This window comes from Balaenoptera acutorostrata, chromosome 1 (assembly GCF_949987535.1).
Source record: "Balaenoptera acutorostrata chromosome 1, mBalAcu1.1, whole genome shotgun sequence".
NCBI classification, from domain to species: Eukaryota; Metazoa; Chordata; class Mammalia; order Artiodactyla; family Balaenopteridae; genus Balaenoptera; species Balaenoptera acutorostrata.
This window is the reverse complement of record NC_080064.1, coordinates 81308075-81327594: the sequence shown is the minus strand read 5'-3', so window position 1 is coordinate 81327594 and position 19520 is coordinate 81308075. Positions and strand designations below refer to the sequence as shown.

General features: G+C 41.1%; 1 protein-coding gene across 9 annotated transcripts in view; it reads left to right on the top strand.

Moving 5' to 3' along the window:
- TGFBR3 (transforming growth factor beta receptor 3) overlaps positions 1-19520 on the top strand; it is a 201444-nt gene that overhangs the window by 121738 nt on the left and 60186 nt on the right. For all 9 annotated transcript variants that reach the window (XM_007176334.2, XM_028164997.2, XM_007176331.2 and 6 more), the window contains one exon: positions 3605-3742. In XM_007176334.2, the coding sequence (XP_007176396.2) occupies positions 3605-3742 (138 nt within the window). The remainder of the gene's footprint in view (positions 1-3604; positions 3743-19520) is intronic.

Here is a 19520-nt window from a genome sequence, read left to right as displayed (position 1 = left end):
ATGGACCACTATATGGTCAAAGTATGGTTTCAAGAAGTCACTGAAACCCCAGAAACTGCATGTGAAAATTTTTTAGTTCTGAGTTGTCATCTATTATGTTCTTTCCCTGAGGGGATGATATCTTAAGACTAGAGGTGTAATTTCTAGTTTAATTACAGGGAATAATTTTGTTTCTGATTCTGTCATTAGAATTTTCCTACTCTTTTATAATGGATTCTTTAACCTGAGTTAATGGTTACTTAACCTGGGGTTTATGGGCCCTGCAATGGATGTATTTCCCTGACATGGTCAGAAAGTTTTATGTGCATATGGGGTTTTTTGGTGTGTTTGGGGGGCGGCGTTCATAACTTGCCTTAAGTTCTCAAGTGCTCTATGACTCCCAAAGGTGAAGAAAGAAGCCACTAATTTAGAGACTAGTCACTGTTCCCTCATTTGAGATGCAATCCCTTTCGCTCCATTAGCTTCACAGCTACGTGGGTTCAGTTTTGCCCATGGACTAAGTGATGACCCTTATTTTTATGTGTAAATTTGACATAGGGTTGAGAGTCAACTCTTTAAACTATTGTTTGGATTTTCAAGTTGGAAATTACTGAATACTCTTTGTATCACTTCTCCACGGGCTATTTCTTTGCTACAGTCTGTCTCACCTCTGGTCTTCAGACCATGATCACTGGACAGTTTACCCAGGGGAAAAAAACTTTAGCAGAACGCTCTTACCTTTGTAACTATAGTCTATCCTGATCTATAATTGGTTCTAAAGAGGATTTTCTTTATTTTTTCCTTCTTTTTTTTCCTTCTTCTCTTCTTTTTCCACGCCCCCCCCCCTTCTTCTTTTTTTCAGCCTGAGAGAAATTAGGCACCTTAGCCAGGAATTCTTTAAGAGCTATTACGGGTATGTTCTCCCCACATTTCCGGGGCCTTTTCTACCTTCGTTCCTTTGTTGGTTGTTTTTGGTTGTCCTCTAGCTTCCCTTCAGCAAGATTTATTCAAGTGGAGGAAGGTTGCTGAGGGATTAGGTGAGCAGGTGCTTGGGGGACTCTCTGTTCCTGCCAAGTGATCTTTTTAAAAAAGTATTGAGTATTTTTCTTTTAATTTCCCAATCGTCATGTCAATTCTTCTTTGCCAAATGGTTTCTGGGGCTTTGCCTGGGCCCCATGTGCCAGAGTCGGGGATTCATCTTGGCCAGACACTGCCACATATTGAAGAGGGAACCGATTCCAGGAAAGCTCAGAGAGCCATGGCTCCTAGAAATCTTTCCTTGATGGTATGAGCCAGGCCTCAACACTTTTGACCATCTGGAACATTTTGGACTTGAGCACCAATATGTGTCTCATACGTATTTTTCTTTTCATTTCCTAAGGTTTTTTTTTTTTTAATTCTTGTTCATTTGAGATGTATATTTATTACTATTTTATCTGTGAGCTCCAAGAAGAATCATATGCCTGAGGGCTGCAAAGAAAATCATCCAAAAAAGAGTTGATGTGCCCTCTGTGGGTATACATTGCTATTCTTTGTGCTCAATAAACAGTTTTGGAAAGAATAAATCTGGAAACTTTTCACATACTATAAGTGACAGAGTGTTTCTTTGCAATTTTCAAGTACTCCTGGACAAGTAATGATTTCATCTCTCCTTTCTTCACTCTCCATAGTGTATGCTTTCTGAAGTGTGCCTCTCTCTGTTTAGTTAATGCTGCAGTATGAATCTCTGCCCCTGCTCTGTTTCTACAGCCTCTCCTGTTTATAGTGGTGATCAGTCTGATTATTTCTAGATGTGGACGGCATCTCCAAAATGCTGTGAGGTAGATTCTGTACAATAAAAGAACATGTTAATTTGCTGTAGCTGTACTTGACATCATTGTTCATTAGTACTCTGCTTTTAGTACTATGCTTATGCCAATGTTAAAATGACTCCCAGCTTACAACAGTTGGAGTCTTGCTCATGTGTTTTTTCACTTTTTGGTAAATTAGCTAACTAAATTCCTTTGAGCCTATTAATCAGATTTTAAAAAAACTTTTTAGGTAACATAAATTTATGAATTTGTTGTGATAAATCCATCATTAAAAAATTATCTACTCTGTATCAAGCAGAGTATTAAACGTAAGACATATCTTTGCCTACTGAGTATTTGCAGTCTATTTGGAAAATTAAGACACATACACTCAGTAGGAAATGAATGAGATGGTATTATATACCATAGTGCTAATTATTCATAGAATAAGGTACTTTTGTGGCCTTGAAAAGTAGAGACAAACATCCAGTTGGCATTTACTGAGTGCCTATCGTGCGCTAAAGCATGGATATAGAAAGTTAAGTTTAGTGCCTTATTATCAGTGACTTGAGAGTACACTGTAGTAAGTGACACTGGTGTCATAAGCAGTCTCTACAATGAAAGGCAGAGATACATTGAGATCAGAGTGAGTCAGCAGCCACTGGGAAGATATCAAGTAAAGTAATCCAGCTTTGAGTGCTCTACCCCTGATGATTGTATAGATTCAGATCATAGATCTAGACCATTTAATCCTCATAAGGATTATGGATGAGATGTACGATCATTCCCAGTGTATCACTCAGTCTGTGTCCTTTTAGCTAAAGTCCTTTTTTGTTCTTTCCCTCTCTTATCACTCTATGGTGCTCTTTGGTGAGTTCAGTTTGTTTAAATACGTGATTCTTGGGTCTTGCCTCACCCCTCTGTACAGAAAGCCAGTGTGAGACATGCTTATATGAAAGCATCTGTTCAGTATTTCTTTATTCATCCTTTTGCTTTTCTATGTGTGTGTTGACTGACCTTGGGTGATGTGCTCTGGGAGGATGTTGCTGAACCCACTGTTTCCAGATATCCTCACAGGTGCTTTTGGATGATGCTAATGATGACAGTGTAACCTACAGTAGTCCTTGATCTGCTATCAAAACTGGCCACAGTTTTCCTATCCAGACTCATGGTTTTCTTCCCTGTTTTTTCTTTTTTTGGCTCGGGACTGTGTACAATCAGTTTTTATTCTGTGTGTTCTCTATGCTTCATTTCTTTGGAAAATCCCTTCGAGCTAATAGCTGGGATGATGAAAGCACTGGCAGCTCCCCTTGGCAGCCCCTTTCCCTTAGCTTTCGGCACTTTTCTTTGGCAGAACTCACTTAACTTTATAGAGAGAGGTTGGAGTTTACCTGGAAGAGAACAAAGTCATTTCTTTGGTGATCCAGAGGGATGACGCCCCCAGGTGATTGATTCTGTACTCCAATTTTGAACTTGGTCATTTGACTTGAAGGATAAGGTAGTCCTGAGGGAAGGTAACCTTTATTTTGCCTTTGCCAACTTTGAAAAAAAAAAGTGTTCTGTTTATTTGTATTCTGCCATTACTAGGAGCTGATTCATGTTTTGGTTGAGATTAGTGTGGGTTGAACCACACGATATAGCTATTTTTTATAGTTAAAAAATGGTCAGATATTGGCAGTATCATCTAGTTCAACCTAATATATCTAATCCACAGAATCTGAACTAGCTTATAGCTTGTTTCTGTTAATGGTGAACTGTGAAAAAGAATTCCAGATTCTGTGCTAAGTGATTTTAATGGAAAGCCAGTGCTAAGACTTCTCTTTGTTTCTTCCTAGGTTACTCTGCACCTGAATCCCATCTCCTCCGTCTACATTCACCACAAGCCTGTCGTGTTCCTGCTCAACTCCCCACAGCCCCTGGTTTGGCATCTGAAGACAGAGAGACTTGCAATTGGCGTCTCCAGACTTTTCTTGGTAAGTGTTTGAAACCCTCCCAAAGTGATCCTTAGCATAAGGATATAATGACCCTAAAATTTTGCAAGGCTTTTTAAAAGGCTTATTTCATCGAAATAATACCAGAGTCCACAGTGTATTAAATTTGGATTTTGCTGTTAGTGATATTTGAATGGCATCGATAAGCATTCACAGAAAACAAATACCATTCACATGCCCTCTTCTGTGGATGGAGAGTCTGGTCTCTCTTGCACGACAGAGCAGGATCTGCAGTCATACTTTGTGTGGCCTGAGCTTTGGTCTCAGCTCTGAGACCGCCTCTCCCCATCCCCATAGTACCAGGAGCAATGTAAATATCGTAAGTAGCCATTAGGTGTGTGGTCTCTGACCGCAAAATAAATACGCACAAACCCATTTTATTTGTGTATAACACAGGCCTAATTTCTGATATGAGGATCTGTTTGTTGAGAAAGTAACACAGTGAGCTCCAAAATGAAAACATTTGTATTTTATAAAAAAGCTGGAACCCAGCTCTTGTGGAAGGATCCAAATATTACCTACTATTTGTAAATCATGTCCTTTTGAGTTTGCCAGAACATTCAAGTTTGCTAGTTGTGGAGAAATTGATGGGTTGTTTGGATAGAATATTTGGGGTATGATATCATGTCTGATGATGAGCAACAGTGCACTTCACAGTGATAACTCACATTGTCTATTGCTGGAGCTACGTGCTGATGTCCTCAACTGCAGAGCCTTGGACTCTTAAACCTCTCTTGCCTACAAGCAATCAAAACAAGAAGAGGCCTCAGTTAATAGTCTTCGTCTTGCACAATGAATACATTTTGCCTAATTAATGATTCTTAATTCAGTTCTGTAGTTTCTTGTCACTTGTATTTGAAGAGTACTTTTAACTCAAAGGTCCCCATTGAATAAGGTAAGAATCCATAGTCAATACAGTTAAAAAGTAGATAAATAAATGAGTAAAAAGGAGAGAAGGGAAAGCTCCCCTTTATAGAAAATTACAATCAATTGATATAGAAGGAATGATGGAGTTAGAAAATCATCAATTGGTAACCATCACAGTAAAAGTTGATTAGGCAAGAGTCATCAACAGATACTAGATCTAGTGGTGGTGGAGGGAGTTTGAGGAACAGTATATTTACATGGTCTTAAATTAATTATTATTCTAGCCAAAAATGCATATGATCTGAGTCTAATCATAAGGAAACACTGGAGAAAACTAAATTGGGTGACATTCAATAAAATAGCTTGGCCCGTACTCTGCAAAAATGTTAGTCATGAAAGACAAAGATTGGGGAGCCATTCCAGATTGAAGGAGGCTAAAAAGACACATGTGATCCCTGGTTAAGGAGTGGCACCCTTGTTATAAAGGACATTATAGGGACAATAGGAGAAATTGGAATTGAGCCTATAGATTAAAGTATTGTATCAATGTTATATTTCATAGATTTAATAATTGTACTTTTCTTATATAAGAGAATATCCTTCTTAGGAAACATAATACACTTTAGCATTAAGGGTTAAAGGGCCAAATAATTCAGAAAAAAATTAATGTGTAGATAGAATAATAAAGCAAATATGGCAAGGTGTTGAAAACTGGGGAATCTAGTTAAAGAGTGTACATGAGTCTTTGTACTATATTTGCAACTTGGTAAATGTGAATTATTTTCAAAATAAAACTTTTTTAAACTCAAAAGTACATTTACAAGATAAGAGTTACTAATAACTTAAATTATAGCCTTTTCTGAGAATTGAAACTCTCATTACTTCTAAATTTAAAAGTCCAAAAGTCAGAATTAGTTGTTATTACTATTATCAGCACATTTATTTAGCACTTAGTACATTCCAGGTATTGCATAAGTGCTCTAATACTTTATCTTATTTAATTCTCATAATAACCCTGTGATGATTTACTCCATTTTACAGATGCATTCACAGATGAGGAACTAAGATTTAGAGAGGTTAAGTAGTGACCCAAATCACTTGGCTAATTACTGGCAGAGTTGAGACTCAAACCCATATAGGACTTAACTCTACAAGCTCTTATGCTAAACTGGCTCCCTTCATACTTATAAGCATTGTCAATCTCCTGTAATTAAAGGCATTTGTGATAGTAAGACTAAGGGCCATGATTATAAAGTCATATGCTCATTTAGCCATTATCGTGCAGAGCTGCACCGTCCAATACTGTAGGTACTAACTGTGTGTAGCTATTTAAATTTAAATTAACTAAAATCAGAGGACTTCCCTGGTGGTCCAGTGGGTAAGACTCCACACTCCCAATACAGGGGGCCCGGGTTGCATTCCTGGTCGGGGTACTAGATCCCACATGCATGCCACAACTAAGAGTCCCCATGCCACCTAAAGATCCTGCATGCTGCCACTAAACATGCTGCAACGAAGATCCTGTGTGCCGCAACTAAGACCCAGTGCAGCTTAAATAAATAAATAAATAAATAAATATTAAAAATTTTTTTAAATTAACTAAAATCAGAAATACAATTCCTTAAGCACACTAGTCATTTCGGAAGCTCGATAGCTATGAGAAGCTAGTGGCTACCACATTGGGCAGGTTACAGAGAGGTTATGAGCAAAGGCTTTGCCTACCCTGGTTTGAATCCAGGCAGAACCTGGGAAAAGTATTTAATTTCTCTAAGCCTGACTTTCCTCAGTTGTAATATGGGGATGATAATAGTCCCTACATCATGAGGTTGTTTTCTTGATTAAGTGAGATTACATGTAAAACATTTAGTATGGGACCTGGCACTGATAATTTCATAAACATTACCTACCATTTTTGTTGCTATTTATTATTAGTCATAGTAAAGAACACTTGGGCTTCCCTCCTTCCTCCCCCCTCCCTCCCTTCCTCTCTTCCTTCCTCCCTTCTTCCCTTCCTCCGTTCCTCCCCTCCTCTCCTCAATCTCCCCCTGGCTTGCCTCACTCTCTTACTTCCGATCTTCTCTTTTACTTCCCATCCCCCTCCTAAAAAAAAAGAAAAAAAAAAAAGAACACTTGGGAAGGATGTTGAATTTACATTTCTAATTATGAAATGTCTAGCTTGGCCAACCCCAGATTGAAAAGAGTTCCCATTTCTCTGGGCTGTAGGTCCAGATGAAAAGTGTGGACCACATATATCATAGTTGTACTGATCACTTTCTGGATTCTTTCTTCAAACTGCCTCTCTGTGACTTTTAAGGGAAAGTATCTTACTCCTAGTTATTATTTATTTGCTTTAATTTTGTTTAATATCTGTAAGAACTGCTTCTTGGCCATCAGCTTAAGACACACTAACAATGAACCACAGGAGACGGTTTTAGTAAACAATTGAACATCAACCCTATTTGGAGTTTATGCCATGTAAGGAGATTGTAGATCAAGTGATAAATCTCAAATTACCAACACAAGGGAGGCAGCACTGGGAGAAGTCAAGGATTTAAGTTGTGGGACACATGAACTCTGCCTTGCTGTCCAGCAGGCCTTCTTTAGGGAAAATGGTTTTCTCTCTCTGTGCATTCCCTCATGGCCTGGAAGAGATGGTGGAGCATCTGTTGTTCATTCAGGTTCTCAGATCGTTAGACGACGAGTGATACAAGTTCTCTCACAAGCTGGGCAGCTCTCCCTAATAGAGACTGTGCTGAAAGAAAGAAGGCAAGGCAAGCTCTTCCCTTGGTCTCTGTAACTTGAAATGAATGACTTGACAGCCATTGCAGCAGAGGGATCTGGATAGAAAATCAGTGGTGTGTTTCACTTATCCATTTATTGTAGTTAAGAGTTGAAGGTTAGGGATAAGATAACTAAATTATTTTACATAAAGTGTTTCATCCAAACACTTCGGAAGGCCCATGGAATCTTTGGAAACTGAGGCTTAGCCATTTCCATCAGTGTCTTTTCCAAGGTTACCTGGAGAGCTTAAGGGAGCTGAGGAGAGAGGGTGGGTCCCCTGACTCTCAGTCGAAGATGTGTATGTCCTTGCTTCCTCCTTTATATATTGCTGAAGGATTTGCATTACTGTCCTAAAGCTGTCTTTACTTTCTGTGTAGAGTTACAATACTTTAACAGTTATTTTAAAAATTAAAAAAAAATTTTTGGCTGTGCTGCACAGCTTGTGGGATCTTAGTTCCCCAACCAGGGATTGAACCCGCACCCTCAGCAGTGAAAGCACACAGTCTTAACCACGGGACCACCAGGGAATTCCCAACAGTTATTATAATTATTTTTAAGTAGGGTTGTGAGAAAAGTTCTAGTAATGGCGTCTACTCATCTATCAGGGTGACCCTTTTAAGTTGTCATGTCTGCATTATTATAACTGCCCAATTTAAAAAAGGAAACCTTTCATAATTAGTTAGCAGGACCTTGTGTTACTCAAAATGTCTCAGCCACCCACGAGGGTGACTGAAAACATGATATTTTAATACCGTCTGAAAAAGGTATCTGTTTTCTACTGTCAAATCTTTTTAGTCCTTCTCTTGATTCCACTGTGCAGGCAAGAGGGAGTGTGTCATGTAGGGAGAAAGTGGGATTGAGTTTCCTCTGCAAGTGCAGTTCCTTTATCTGGTTGTTCTGGTTACCCAGGAAATGGGAATGGATGAGAGTGGTTATCTCAGGCTGAGTGTGAAGTAGTGGATCTTTGAGTATGTCACACACACACACATACACAGGCGCGCATGCGCGCAGTGGAGTTCTCACAACCTCATAGGTTTTCTTTTGCAGGGTGTAGGGATAGCCCAGAGAAAATTGGGTAGGTTAGAGTTATCCTTCAGAGCAATCAGAAATAAAAATAATCCTACTCTCTCAGTCTGTCATGTTGAAACTACAAGTAAAACTCTCTTAGAAGGATCATCTAAGCTTATTTTTATTTATGCAATTATTTCTGCATCAAAGAAGAAGTATGGTAGCTCAACTGTGTAATAGATGTCTGAACTTTTAACTTGAGATTGCTAAAAAAAGATTAGGAAGAGCCACAGTACCAGATTGTCTTTAAAAACATGCTACAATTTGAATAGACATTTCTCCAGAGAAAAAACACAAATGGCCAATAAACACATGAAAAGATGCTCAAAATCATTAGTCATTAGGAAAATGCAAATTTAAAACCACAATGAGAATCCACTTCACACCCACTAGGTGGCTATAATAAAAAAGGCAGATAAGAACAAGTGGTGTTGAGGATATAGGGGAATTGGAACTCTCATACATTGCTGGTGGGAAGGTAAAATGGTGCTTTGGAAGACAATTGGGCAAAACATACGTGCATAGAAAAACTTGTCCACAAATGTTCATAACAGCATTATTCATAATAATAAAAAAGTGCAAACAACCTAAATGTCCATCAACTGATGAACGGATAAAAGAGTGGTATATCCGTACAATAGAATTTTATTTGGCCGTTAAAAGGAATGAAGTATGATACATACCGAAACATGGACGGACCTTGAAAACATAAATAAAAGAAGCCAGATGCAAAAGGCCACATAGTGTATGATTCCATTTCCATTTCCAAAACAGGCAAATCCATAGAGATGGAAAGTAGATCAGTAGTTGGCAAAGGATAGTGGGAGGGGAAGATGGGGAATGACTACTAACGGTATGAAGTTTCTTTGGGCGGGGGTGGGGGGAGTGATAAAAATTTTGTGAAATTAGGTAGTGGTGATTATTACCACAATTGTGAATACACTAAAAACACTGAATTGTACAGTTTAAAAGGAGGAATATTATGATGTCTCAATAAAGTGAATTATAAGGATGAATTATAATATATAATCATGTTTATGTAGTTTATATAATAGAATTATAATAAGGTTGAATTATATCTCAATAAAGCTGTTAGAAAAAAAACTTGCTGCAGCATTCTTTTCAAAAGTGATGTTGTAAAATCAGTGAACCAAACTTTAAAATCATTTTACTTTATTCCATGATTTTTATTTTAAAAAATCTTGCTTTATTTGTATTACAAACCTAAGCACTCTCTCCTAAAAGGTCTACAGACTTAGAACCCTAGGACAAGCAGAAATTCTCTAGATGAGACCCTAATGCCTGGCTTCTAATAACATGAAATGTCTAATCCAGGGGCCTTTGCAGCCCTTTGACATGAGGCTTGTTGCTTTGCATGCTCGTGAGGGGGAAAATGTATTTTTTTTTTTTTTATAAATTTATTTATTTATTTATTTTAGCTGTGTTGGGTCTTCATTTCTGTGTGAGGGCTTTCTCCAGCTGCAGCAAGTGGGGGTCACTCTTCATCGCGGTGCGTGGGCCTCTCACTGTCGCGGCCTCTTTTGTTGCGGAGCACAGGCTCCAGACGCGCAGGCTCAGTAGTTGTGGCTCACGGGCCCAGTCGCTCTACGGCATGTGGGATCTTCCCAGACCAGGGCTCGAACCCGTGTCCCCTGCATTGGCAGGCAGATTCCCAACCACTGCGCCACCAGGGAAGCCCGGGAAAATGTATTTTAAGATTAGGAAAGTCTCAAGAAATAAGCAGCAACTTCTTCCAGCCTCATTCAGTGTTGGTATTACAGTACTATGATTTATTTTTCCCAGCCATTTATCAGTAAAATCAGGAAAGAAATGCATGTAAATGTGTGTGTGTTTGAATGAAGATGGGGAGTCGAAGGGGATATTGGTCTTCGAGGTAGAGTTTCCAATATTTGGGGCATACTTATTCTAAAAAGTTATTCATTGTTTATCTGAAATTCAGATTTAACTAGGTATCCTGATTTTATCTGGCAGTTCTACCTAGAGGTAACTCAGATTTTTGTTTCTAGTTAACACTCTGGCCTGAGTGTCAGGAGGCCCAAGTATTTGTCTTTGGTTCTGCCACTAACCAGTTATATACATCAATCACCAGACAAAATCACTTAACTACCCAAGCCTCAGTTTCCTCATCTCTAAAGTGAGGAGGTGGTACTAGTCAATCTCTGAAGTTCCTCCCAGCTTTCAAACTCTCATTCTTTGATAGTACAACTGCTACATATTATATCCCAGTTTAACTGGAAACAGAAAATGGTAATCTGAACATTGCCTCTTCAGCAAATCCAAGTAAATATCAGAGTAGGGCAATTGAAATAAATGAGAGAAACCAAATGCTATGCTCTTGGCTTTGGATTAAAAACAAATAAAAATTTAACCCTAATGAAAAATGTAAATTAATACCAGGAACATGCTTAATATTTAAAACCTTGTTTTGTGTTTTTGAGTGGGGTGGGTGGGTGAAGAAGCTGAGGTTGCCAAAATCGGTTTATTCCTTTCACTTAAACTTGGGGGGGGAAAGGTCCAAATATGTTGGGGCTCTGCCACCAAACCACAGGCAGTTCTCTGGTCTGCACTGCAGTTTGGATGACTAACAAGGCTCAGTGAAAAACAAGTGCTATTTGTTTTCCTGTGCCCAGTATTTAACTGGAAATCAGAAGGCAAAATTTCCAATCAGTTGTTAAATAGCCCCAGATGTGTGCTTAGCGCTGCTCTAGGAAGGGACATGCACGGCCTGTACCACAGCGCATGTTCAGAAATTCCTTTTCTGAATCCAAGTGATGTGTAACTGGACACGGAGTGTCCAAAAATGCCCTCTGAATAACTCAGACATTCAAGTTTGCTTGTGGAGGAGGGAACTTTTGAAAAATTTCTGTATTCTCTACTGTGTTGCATTTAAAAACCTGGAAATGATTTTTTTTTTTTTCTTTTCGAACTTCCTCCTTTCTCTTGTTTGTCAGTTCTCCCCATGTTTAGAAAAACATGACATTAGCATACCTGATATGACGGTTTCTGTATCTACTTGTTCATTCCTCCAACACCCAGTTTTCAGTGCCTGCTGGGAACTGTGCTAAGTGTGGAGGCTCCAGAGAGAAATGGGGTGGATTGCCCTGCCCTCAAGGAGCTTCCCGTGATGTGGGAGAGATGGTTACGAGACTGGGAAGTACCACCGTTGGATCCTGAAAACTGGAGAAAATGAGAATCCTCTTATTCCAAGTGCAGTTAAGGCAGCTGCTTCTGTGAAACTGACCGGGGAGCAGCATGTGGTAGAGGGCTCAGGGTTGCAGACCCAAGCACGGCTTTTTGCTCAACCAGAAGTGTCACCCCTATATATAGGAGTCTGAATATACCATTTTGGATTTTCCAGTGAGGTCTTTCCCCACATAAATTCTCTCTTAAAGGCAGTTTAAATAACTAAATGTTTCAAGATTGGTTCTTCCTTTTTCTTTTTTAAAAATATCTCTTGTGGAATGACTCACTGTGTCCTGTGGGATATTCCAAGTGGTTGTGTACCCGGCATTTTTGTTCCAGAGGCTGCTTATCTCTTGGTTTTGTGGCTTGTCCATAAGAGCCTTAATTATAAGGGGCTTGATCCTCTCATGAACTAGGGTCGGTCAACTACCATATTTCCTAGGAGTGAGTTTCTGGCCCTTTTGTGGTGAGAGAGCTCTTCCTAAATGTCACTGAGGTAATTAGAGCGTTGGAAAGAGTCCAGTTTGGGCTGGTAATCCTGGTCCAGAAAGAGTTTTTGAAAGACTTCCTAGGATTTATCCTAACTCGTTGTATTAAAGCTGATGAATGTTGTCAGTGAGTGGCCCCTTGGCCTTAGGAGATTTGCCTGGGTGTATTCTTCCTGATCAAGACATCCTGTCCTGAAGGGTTCACGCAAGCATGGACTTTTCCTGCCTCTGCTGGACTTGCTTTGTCATGGCTCTGTGGCGGAAGGTTGATGTTTTTTTGTGTAGAATCCCATGCTGCCCTTTAAGGCTTTACTGTTAAAGGCTGATCGGGTAATCTGATGAATCTGCCCTTCCCAAGCATTGGGCAATTGTATCAAATGTTACATCTCTAGTGCCCTTGGTTAATGTGATGGACAGCCTCCAGAGAGCTGTTTGGTAGAAAAAGCAAATGTTTTGTCAAGAGAGATTGCAGAATATTTTTTTCATGTCATGGGATGGGGGAAATCTGTCTCCTGGGAAATTCTGGTGAGACTGACTTGAAAGCTCATTGGCGTTGCCTTGGTCCTCTCATAAATTGCAGACAGTGAGGCCCTTGGTAAGCGTTCCCCACAGGTAGCTGACATTCCTTGTCTCTGAAAATGACTGCAGGATGGCCTGACTCCTTCCTAGGGAGAGTCGTTGGGTTTATATGAGGCAACCCAGTTCTGGCATTTCAGGCCTCCGTCATCCAGCTCTCTGGCTTGGGAGCAGATTTCTTCAGGGGAGGAAGAAGCCCCTTTAGTCTTCCTTATTTCTTTGTCCAGAGTGGAATTTATATCTCAGGATCTGCCTTTGCCCTTGATCCTTATACCCTGTCCCCAGATGGCCTAGGGTCTTTGTTGCAAACTTTTAGTGCCCCTGGACCAAGGAGTCATCACTGGGTTGCTTCCTTCTGCCTTGTCCTTTTTGGGTGGTGAATGACATAGCTGCGATACTAGGAAGCAGGTTGTACCTGGAAGTCAGGGGCTTATCCATCTGCCATCTCTGGCAAAAGCCCACAGTGGCCACTGCCCATTTGATCTCTAATTTTCATAACAAGCCTATGAAGTAAGTACTCTTATTATCCTCATTTTAAGATGAGGAAACTGACACAATGAGAGGTTGAGTTAACTTGTGCATGGTCACACAGTGAGTGGTGGCTATAACCTGTGTAAAGTGCTTAGAATAGTGCCTGGCACAAAGTAAGTGCTCAATAAATATTAGCAAAAATAATAATAAAAAATCTTTTTTTTTTTTTAATGATGGGGATTAGTAGTTTGGACTAGACTCCCCCTACTTTCTCCCTTTACATCACATATCCCAGATTTTGACACTGGGATTGAATGAAGTTATACTTTGAATGGGAGTAATAGGTGAGGCAGGGATATTAGATATTTTTAAAATAAATTTATTTATTATTTATTTTTGGCTACATTGGGTCTTCGCTGCTGCATGCGGGCTTTCTCTAGTTGCGGCAAGTGGGGGCTACTCTCCGTTGTGGTGCACGGGCTTCTCATTGCAGTGGCTTCTCTTTTTGCGGAGCACAGGCTCTAGGTGTGCGGGCTTCAGCAGTTGCAGCATGCGGGCTCAGTAGTTGTGGCTCACGGGCTCTAGGGCGCAGGCTAAGTACTTGTGGCGCACAGGCTTAGTTGCTCTGCGTCATGTGGGATCTTCCCAGACCAGGGATCTAACCCGTGTCCCCTGCATCGGCAGGTGGATTCTTAACCACTGTGCCACCAGGGAAGTCCAGGATATTAGATTTTAATTACCCACTGTCATCTGGTCCAGGGCTCTCCTTTGCAGAGGAAGATACCTAGGATAAATGATTTTCCCCAAGACCTAGATGTGGGAGGTGGTCCTGACCACATCTGACTGTACATAACAACAGTATTCCTAGACACCATGTGAAGCTTCTGAAATAGTGCTGCAGTTGCTCTACCAATGGCTGGAAGTGAGCTATAGTGGCTGCTTCCTTAAAAGTAGCAAAGCATTCTAAAGTGATTAAACCCCCCAGGTGTTTTGAGCCCCTCTTTCCCTGTTTCTTTTCCCCCTTTGCTTGGAGCGCTTGCCATTATCCCTCAGTCACAGATAGTGCAAGGAAGGTAGTTGGGTGACCCTTCTGAGGGACGTCATTCGGGTAAGGATTTAAAAACTGCTTCTTGGCTGCTTTCCCAGCAATATTGTGTTCCTGGGCTCCTCTGGTTGTCCTGTCTCTGGATCAGCTCCACCAGGATGCCCTGCTTTAATATCTGCATCTGTTCTTAGCCCTCTGGGGATCATTTCTTCATTGCTGTTAAATGTGTTCCGTTCAGCCGTCTTGGCTTTGGCATAGGAGATCACCGTAGTCGTCTTCAGAGACTGTGAAATGTAGACTGGAAAATGGGGGTGGGCACAAATACACGGCCTGCCTTTGGTTGAAAGCTAAGCTTAGGAAGTTCAAGAGGGCTCCAAACAGTTGTTTTGGGTTGGAGGCCCCACCTTCATCTTGCCCCCCAAGGAAATGTCCTTTAGAACCCTTTTCCCCCAAAGTGTTCTTAGATCTGTGGTTTCTGGGCCAGAATATGCAGCTCCATTTCTCTTGGGGCCTACATCAGCCATTCACAGAAGCTGTCAGTCAGGGGTTATCCAGAAAAAGGGGACCAGCTGTGGGTATATACGGGGAGAGGTTTATTGCAGGAAATCAGCTTATGACACTGTTGGGACAGGCAAGGTAAGTCAGAAACCTGTAGGGCCGATAGTCAGGAAGGGCAGCCAGAACTCTCTGGCAGGAGCCAAAGCTGCTGTCTCCAGGTGGGATTTCTTCATCCTCAGGGAAGCCTCAGCTCTGCTCGTAAGGCCTTTCAACCGATTGATCAGGCCCGCACGGATTATCTAAGATAATCTCCCTTACTTAGAGCCACCTGATTGTGGACTTTAATTATATCTACAAAATACTTTCACAGCAACAACTAGATTAGTGTTTGATTGGATAACTGGAGACTATAGCCAAGCCAAATTGACATATAAAACTGAACGTCACAGAAGCACTTGTATTTAAAATTTTTACAGCCTGATGTTCTCGTCATGCTAGATCTACTGGAGTCTCTATTCGATCATTTTCAGATTCTTTGGCAGTTTTTGTTGCTGTTGTTGTTTACTATAGCAGATCTCTCTTCTTCCAGCCAAGCAATTTTTTCCTTCCATAACAGTCACTACGATTTTCTGTCTGCCCCTTCCATTCCCTTTCTCCTCCACTTTCACCAGCATAGCTCCTCCAGCTTCTGGGGAAGGTGGCGGGGAGAGAGAGAAGGAAACAACCTGACCGGGAGACTGTGCAAGAGGTAGAGAAGGCACAACCCGCTCCTCTGCCTTACTGCTTTCCCCTGTCACTCTTGTAAAAGCCTGGGTTTGTATTGCATAGTTTCTGGAGTCCTGCAGGCGCAGTTTGAATGTGCACTCATCCCTTGCTAAAATTATGTAATCTGGGGCTTTACCTAACCTCTCAGAAGAAACTCTGACAACAGTTTCTTCAGTTGTCAAATGTGAGGATTCAGAATCTATGAAACATGCACTAAATGATCAGTAAGCGCCTGTGTGACTTTCTCTCCCAGTGTTCTATTAATCCAGGGTCCAGGGGCTCCTGTCTACCCTACTCTACTGATTTCTTGAGCTTAGTAGCAACTACTTCATGGAGGTGGAGTAGAAAGAGCTCTTGAGTGAGAAATGAGGTGTTTGGTTCTGTGGTCAATCCTGCATTCTACCAACTCTGTGCCTCAGGCAGATTCTTTAGCTTCTTTGAGCCTCAGTTTCCTTGTCTGCAAAATTGAACTTAGATTGTCAGTCTTGATGAAGAGGAACTCTGTAAAGAGAATTCTAGGTACCTATTTGGAGCCAACTGTTTGTAAAATTCAGTTTGTGCCCTTGAACCTGGGTTGGCAGATTGGATGTAACTTAAAAGAAAAATAGAAGAAAGAATCCTTCTTAGTGAGGGATTTCCCAGAAGTACACTTGGAGGGCCACAATAGATTGAGGATCATGGCAAGTACTGGTAATGATGCCAACATGTTATTGTTTTTTCCTGAAAAACACCCTTTAGATGATAAATACACTTTAAATTTTGGGTCAAGCTCCTTCTAACATCATGCTGCATTGGAAGATGGGGAAGGATAAATTTAAGAGTCTCAAGAGATGATTTTGTAAGGTCATTGAGGATCCCTGTGTGGCCTGGGCCTCTACTTTGGAAAACTCTATATTATAAAGCAGCTTATGCTTCATTAATTTGGTAACCTGTGGGGACTGAGTTCATCTTTCAGATGCAGTGAATTATTTTGCTTGTCTTTGTGTATATACGTATTTACATATACTATTGTTTTTGTAACATTTCCATGGGAGATTAGAGTATTGCTTTTGTACTGGCTCACGTTCAAGTTTGTGCGTGTTTCTATTAGGAGGGTAGCATCTCAGAGCTTTCCTCTTGGACATGTGTAAACATGTAGGGCATTAAGAACAGAAGGCACTTTCAATCCTTTATTCTTTATATTTCAACAGGAATAAAAATTAAAAGCAGAGAATGATCATCATGAATGTTTTGAGAAAAATTGTTGAATATATTTTAATTCATTTTATTGGACAGAGTAATATGGTTGTGGATACAAAATTAAAACATCCAAGAATTTTTAAATGGTTGCATGGATTTGTGTTTCTTGAGTGCACTACTGGCAGAGACCACAATCACATGGCTCATGAATATGTAGCTTTGCGAATTATGACTGTAGGTTCATGGGCATGGAAGTTATTATTTCTTTAAAACAAACTTTGAAAAAAACATTGAGTCATGATATATGGTTAGTAGAAAAACATGTTTCAGATCACATTTCATATCACGAGACTTTGGAGGAACTAGGCAAGCACAGTCCTCCCAGGAATTGGGGTAGGGAGAACGTGTGATTTTCCTCTTTCAGAATGTAGGGTTCCATCCTCATTTGGGAGGTAAATATTTCAAGACTGTTCCAGCACTTTATGTAAGTTTGTTTTTGCTGGACTTGGTGCACAAAATACATCAAAGCATAATCTCCTCAATGCCTTTCTGTGTGGGCACTGTTACGAGTTCTCAGGCCAATCTGCATAGATCCTACTTATACATAAACCTAAACTCTAGAGAAATGCCTATTCTACTTTACCATAAGTCTTTTTTCCCCCTAAAATTGAACTAGCAAATTCTTGGCATGGCAGGTGTTTCTGAAATGCCCATGTGTTTTTCGTTGCTTTATTTGTTTTTCTTGTTTTGCTCTTCCTGTTCTCCTAAGCAGGCATCTCCAGAAAGAGATGTGTCAGTGCAAGAGTCAAGAAAAAGGAATAGGAATAGTAAAGGTTGGGGGTAGGGCAGGACAGAAGAGGGAGAGGAGCTGATCCTGATTGTGCAAGTGTTGAACTTCCAGCAGTGCCAAAGTCATGTAAATGTGCGAAGTTGCGTGTGCGAGTTAAAGCAGCCTCACGGAGCTGTAACCTGAATAGCAGGCGCTCACCCAAGCGATAACTCAGGCTCCAAATGGACCACAGCCCAGCTATTGGGTGTGCATGCGTGTGTGTGTGTGTGTGAAAGAGAGAGAGGGAGAGAGAGAGAGAGCTTGATTCCTGGAACAGATTTTCCTCTGAGATTTCAGCAAGCATTTCTTTATCATTGGGGAGCTATGGCTCCTCATTTCACAGGGCCCATTTCTATCTTTTTAGATATAGAAGAAGATGACTCCAAAAATGATTTGGCTTTACTCTCACCCTCTTAGCTTTTTTTTAACCGGTGCAGGGGAGAAAATTCTTGCTTGTTCTCCAAGCAGTCCTATTCACGCTTTACAAAGATTGGAGTTTACATAATATTTTTATCCATGGCACAGAGCAGTGATCCTCAAGTATGCCTGGGAATCATGGGGTAGTGGGCAGAGGATTATAATGCAGTTGCCTGACCCTACATTCCCACCCCACCCTGGAACCTGCATTTTAACATACTTCTGTCTGTGATACACTGATCTGAGGATCCCACTTCGGGAAGCAGTGAGATTTCTTCTTAACACTGGTTTTACTACGTCTTCAAAATCTGGTGTGTATTTTACATTTATGACACAGGTCAATTTAACTAGCAACATTTCAAGCTCTCAATGGCCAGTGGCTACTGTACTGGACAGCCATAGAGCCAGGAGAGCCTGCCCTGAGCCCCTGGCAGACACATGATTGACCATGGCACTCATTCCCCTTTCTCCACTGCTCCTGAATATGACCTCAGAATTCCTCCCAGCACAGAACTTTAGGTAGCCACTGCCAATTAATGGGACCTCAGGATTCATACATTCATTTAATACTTATTGAGTGTCTTTTCTATACCCAACACTGCGCTTGGGATATGCCCATAAACAAAGCAGGCTAAAATCCCAGCCTCTGAAGGAGCTTACATTCTAGTGGGAGGAGATGGGCTATAAGCATAATATATAAGTAAATTACACGGTAGTTTAGAAGCTGCCTATATTATACTCTAATCTAGAAATTAGAACATGTAAAGCAGGTGTGAGGGAGTCAGAGTGCTAGAGTGGGGGCTGCCGGGTGGTTGGATTGTAATTTTAAATAGGCTCCATCGAGAAGGTAACATGTGAGTAGACATGAAGGAGATGAGGGGAAACTTCAGAGGAAACTCAATTGCCACCCGTGCAATTACGTGCGGCCCGCGTTTTCATCTGGGAGTGTGGACGAGGTGGGAGGAGGTGGGTAGGACTAGGTGAGGCCTTACAACATGGCATTATCCTCAGCAAAGATGCTCTCTCCCTCCTCACTGAAGACCACATCAGCTTGGGGGAGGCCGCAGAGAGACTGTGAGGCAACCGCCAGGCCTCTGAGTCAGCTGATGTGCTGGGATAAGCGCTAAGACGAAGAGCCTCAGTTCCAGGAAAATGGTGTCTGCACCCATTAGCCGGCATTTGGTTCCCTTCACTGAGGCTTGGGAGATCAATCTTGAGGCTTCAGTGGGTCTGCTTAGGACTTGAAGAGTTAAAGCTTAAACGCAGGTGTGGAAACAAAAGGGCCGGTTGCCTCTTTTGCTTGTTTCGTGCTCTTTTGGACAAGGTTGTTGAATCTGATCCAGAAAAAATAATAAACTTGGCTCTTGTTGCCTAGCCGTAAGTTCTTGTAATAAAACTCCCAGCACTGGCAGAGAGAGTAATGTTCTGCTTTTTTAAAAAGTCTGGTAGCATAACCAGAATGTAAAATACAAATGCTGTGCTTGGTTTCAGTAGGGAAGAGCAGTCGGGAGAAGGGGTGGCTCAGTGTGCATTTTGAAGCCTGGGGCTTGTTGGACAGTCAGGTGCTTCACG